This window comes from Galeopterus variegatus, unplaced genomic scaffold, assembly GCF_000696425.1.
Source record: "Galeopterus variegatus unplaced genomic scaffold, G_variegatus-3.0.2 Scaffold1193, whole genome shotgun sequence".
Taxonomy (NCBI): Eukaryota; Metazoa; Chordata; class Mammalia; order Dermoptera; family Cynocephalidae; genus Galeopterus; species Galeopterus variegatus.
Window position 1 is genome coordinate 158,448 of NW_007727304.1, and position 4,933 is coordinate 163,380.

General features: G+C 36.3%; 1 protein-coding gene across 1 annotated transcript in view; it reads right to left on the reverse strand.

Moving 5' to 3' along the window:
* Nucleotides 1-4,933, reverse strand: part of TEC (tec protein tyrosine kinase) — a 130,259-nt gene that overhangs the window by 12,626 nt on the left and 112,700 nt on the right. The window contains exons 10-11 of the mRNA XM_008575462.1: nt 2,586-2,665; nt 1,309-1,442 (exon numbers count right to left, since the gene is read on the reverse strand). Of these exons, the coding sequence (XP_008573684.1) occupies nt 1,309-1,442; nt 2,586-2,665 (214 nt within the window). The remainder of the gene's footprint in view (nt 1-1,308; nt 1,443-2,585; nt 2,666-4,933) is intronic.

A 4,933-nucleotide genomic window follows, 5' to 3' on the forward strand; every position in this document is an offset into this window, starting at 1 on the left:
CATAAGTAAATGAAACAACTTTCTAAGACAACAGGTAGATGTTAAGAGAATTCCCCAGATTGGATCACTTGTCTCACCATTTAGCATTCTTACGTTGAAGTTAGAACTCTTATTTTACTTAAGAGTTAGATGCAGATTTGTATGTCAACCTGAGAACCTAAACATTCCACAAATATTGTGCTAGGCTCTGGGTGGTGACTCAGTAATAGGTAGACGTTATTGTACAATTACTATGTGTCAAGCCCTGTGCATTTTGTTTATTTTATCTGATTATTTCAATAATAATGTAAGTTTAAGAAAAAAAAGGGAATGGAATACTTATGCATGTTACAACACAAACAAATGTGAAAAACATTATGCTAAGTCAAAGAAGCCAGTCACAAATGACCACATATTGTATGATTCCATTTCCATGAAATGTCCAGAATAGGCAAATCTATAGAGACAGAAAGTAGGTTTGTTGTCGCCTGGGCCTGGACTGGTGAAGGGGGCAGGGCATGACTGCTAATGGGTACAAGATTTCTTTTTGAGATGATGACAATGCTCTTAAAATTAGACTATGGTCACAGTTGGCACAACTCTGTAAACATACTAAAAACCACTGAATTGTATTCTTTAAGTGGGTGAACTTTATAGTATGTAAATTATATCTCAGTAACAGTTCCTATCATTATATGAAAAAAAATGAACACAGTCACAAAAATAACAGGCTTTGCAGAAGGCACCTTCGATAAAATTTCAGAAGTTAATTTTCCATAAATTGGTTTAGATACTTGGCTATCCCCTGCTCAGTTACATCTTTAGAGACAAAGACTAGAAATCCTGTGGAACCTCAGTGGGCATATATGTGGTTTCTGTTTTTATTTTTCAGTGTTTGGTTTGTTCCCACTCTGGTGGTAAGTATAACAGAGACTCAGGAAGAAGGAAAATTTGTGGGACATGATTGCTCTAGTCATTGGAAGCCTACAGCATAGGACTAAATATTGGCTCATCCAGCAGCCTCTGAGAATACTCTGAAGTAGACCTATCTTACACTTTAGTTTAGTGCCAAGGATATAAACCAGAGAAATGTGAACACTTACCATATACCACTAGAATAACTCATGTCCTAAGGCCAAGACAGAGCTTTTTGTGAAACTTGATATCATTTCTGATTTTTCTTTATATATATCACATTCCTTAATATGCCATAATTCTAAATCAATCATATGCTACAATTAGCTACAAAATACAACTGCTCAAAGAAGGATTCATCACAATGTCTGGTCATTTTAATCACTACCTTATACTTGATTACAGCTCACTTACCTGCTGCATTGTGCTTATGATATTCAATAATCTCAGGAATGGAGCCAAAAGCATGCTTTTCTGCTAGGTAATATTTCTTTGGAGATGTTGCCGTTTCCTTTATATGATAATGCCTGAAACCTGACAAACCTTCTCTATAACAATAATAAAATGTGTTAGAGCCAAGTTGGAATAATGTGACTCCACTGTTAAGATGTTTCTACAGGGTAACCAAAGGGTCCCTTCTAGTCGCGGCACAAATTTTATTTTTCCCCATGTTTTTCTTAGCTTCACCTTACACATTCACAGGTGAAAGTTTTTTAAATGGTCACTGATAACATACTTGGTCCCTTGCATGAGATTTTTAAAGAGAACATTTACCAACTCCATTTAACAACAGTTGGAAAGTCTTAAGATAGCTATTAGCAGCCTTTTGTCCCTGCAGTTGGCATAAACTTGCAAATGTCTACAGCACTTACACCTCTAAACGTGAATAAAGAAGACTTAAAAATATACACATTCAACTTTAGATATCTTTCTAGAACACAGATCTTCTCTAGCCATCTCTTGCTAAAAATCCTTTCAAGATGACTCCTGCTACTCTGAGGATAAAGCTCAGACTCCTTGACATTGACATGACCTTTCCTCTGTCTTTACCTCTCAGGCTTCTCTTTCCTCCCTTCACACTGCACCTCCCATTGTACGACCCACCGACAATACACTTTTATCATTTCCTTGAACTCACCATATCCTCTCTCACCTCGGGGTCCAGGCAATTTCCTGGGTCAGAAACACGCTTTCCCTTCCCTTCAATTTTTTCCAGTCTTACCTGCCAGGTCTCAACTTGTATGTCACTTAAGACAACTCATCACACACACACACACACACACACACACACACACTACCCTCCTACAATAGCTCTTACTTATATACTATCATAACTGCCTGTCTGCTTGTCTGTAGCCCCCATTAACCTATTGGAAGGCAGAGTTGCGCCTACTTGCTCATTGTGGTATCCTTAGTGCTTAGCACAGTGCACAATAATTATTTGTTGAATGTTACTAAAGTTTCTGTAGCCATTCTCAACAAATGTATACATGGAAAACTGTACCAAAAATTATTAAAAGTATAAACACAAAAAATAATATAGACTTTAGAAGTGAAGTTCAGGTTTTCTTTTTTAAAGCTGAAATGCAACATATTTTTCTGAAAATTAGGAATCCACACAAACTATAGGAAGTTCACACAAAAACTCTTAATTAAAAACAAAACAAAACAAAAACAGCAAGGTCACTTACCCTCCAAACTTTGTATAAAGGGAGACTGTGTACAAGCCTGGTTGACTGGAATCCCTTACCATAAAACCACCTTCTTTATCCTAAAATCCAAGTTAAGAAAAATGTTTTACTCTAATTATTAATATCAATGTTACGGATAAGATTCAATAACCTAATTTTACAACTTTGTGATTATTATCCTCTGCCTAGAAAATCTGCTTTGGAGAAGGGTAATTTACCGGCTGGGCTCTTTGGTTCCTCCTATCCATGTGACTTTGTACTTCAAATTACTGGGCTATGAGACTAAAGAAAGCACACTCACAATTCCCCACAATGACAAATCTTCACACACACTCACGTGAGACATTTCAAGCAATCTCTTAAGGCCCTTCCAGAAGTAACAGACAAGATTTTGCAATTACTTTAAATCCTGGACATATAGGAAAACAATCATTGAAAAATATATTTCTTAATGATTGGGTTTCATTTCATACATTTTTTGTATTTGCTATGAGTTTTGAATCCTAACTCAGTATCATTTTCTATCCACATAGCATTTTTCCTGTAAATATCGCAGTGCTCTTTATAAGCACATATTCAAAAATTCTTAATTCTCCTGGAAGTTGAAGTTAAATATCACTCTTTACAGAAGGAGAGATGGAGCCACAAATAACTTAAGCAGAGAAAATCAAAAGTCGAAAACAACCCTGAGTGACTAAAGAATAAATCCTTATCAGGTTCTAAGCTGAAGAGCAAGAAATAGAAGCTGCAAATCTTAAACACTTTGCTTTAAGTTGAAATTGCTTTAAGATGAAAAGTGTGCTTAATCTTTGGAAAGTAAATTTTATTCTCAGTTATAGAAAAAATAATGGAATTTAATAAGACCCACAAATATATCTGATAAGTACAATCAGGGATAATAATTGTAATATTTAATTGGTCAGTAAAAAGTATAATAGCGACCATTTATTGAGAATTTATTGTTTTAATGTTCTAATATGTGAATTTATTAATCCTCAAAACAGTCCTGTGAGTTAGATACTACTGTTATCCCCACTTTATTTCACTGGTAAGAAAATGGGGCACAGAAAGGTTGGCGAACTTGCCCCAGGTCACACAGCTAGTAACGAGCAGAGCCAGGATTTGGTTCCCTGTCCGTCTAGCTACCTACTTTCCTATAGAGCTACCTCTGCTTGTGGGATCTCCACGGAGGCATGTAAGAAACCCGTGAGGAACAGGCATGGTTACATGTAGTTTGAATCAAGCAAAGTCACCGGCTATTGATTTCTTAACATAAACAAGCCCTCAACACAATCTTGACTGGTGGTAATAAGGAGGAAATAAAATGAGAAAGCAAGGATTTAAAAGATTGAGAACTACTACTAAATAGAATAACTAGATCATAAATGCAGAGAATTGTAAAGATTATCATCATCTAATCCAACCTCCTCTTACAGGTGTGAAAATACCTAGAAAAGTCACAGGTAGACTCAGGTGTCCTTACTCAGCCCAGTGTAGTTTCCTCTATACGTTTTATCCTCTTGTTTTATCTTTTTAAAGTGTAAAACTTTCAGCACATTTAAAGAGGAATGAAACATCTATTAAAACATTATTTATGAAAGACAATACATACATTAATGTAAATTATTCTAAAACAACTATCTTTGAGCAAAAAAAAATACTTAAGCACTAAAAATCAAGAGAACAACTGATAAATCAGTAAGAAGAAAATAGAGTAAAGCAAGTGTTACCTATGTATAGCTATTACTGATGCTTATGGGCTTAATTGTGTCATCCTCCCCAAAAAAGTTGGAGTCCTAACCCCCCAGTATTTCAAAATGTAACACTATTTGGAGATAGGGCCAAGTTAAAAGGAAGTTATTAGGGTAGGACCTAATCGAATGTCAATGACATCCTAATAAAAAGGGGAAACTTGGACACAAAGATAGACAAGCATACAGGGAAGATGATGTGTGAAGTAATAGGGAGAAAATGCCATCTACATGCCAAGGAGACAGGCCTAGGACAGATCCTTCCCCCACAGATCTCAGAAGGAACCAACCTGACACCGTGACTTCCAGCCTCCACAACTGTGAGACAGTAAATTTCTGTTCTTTAAGCTACTCACTTTGTGGCACTTTGTTACTGAAGTCCTAGCAAACTAACACACCAGTATTCTCTTATAAATTACTTTTTTTAAAAACAACCCTGTATTTACCTCAGTCTTTTTTTTAGACTTTAGAAACAGAACTATGTGGAACTAGTTCACCATATCCTCTTATTATGGATTCATTAAAATTAATTTGTGCTGGGCCGGCCCGGTGGCACACTGGATAGTGCGCCGCTTGGGAAGCGCGGTGGCGCTCCCG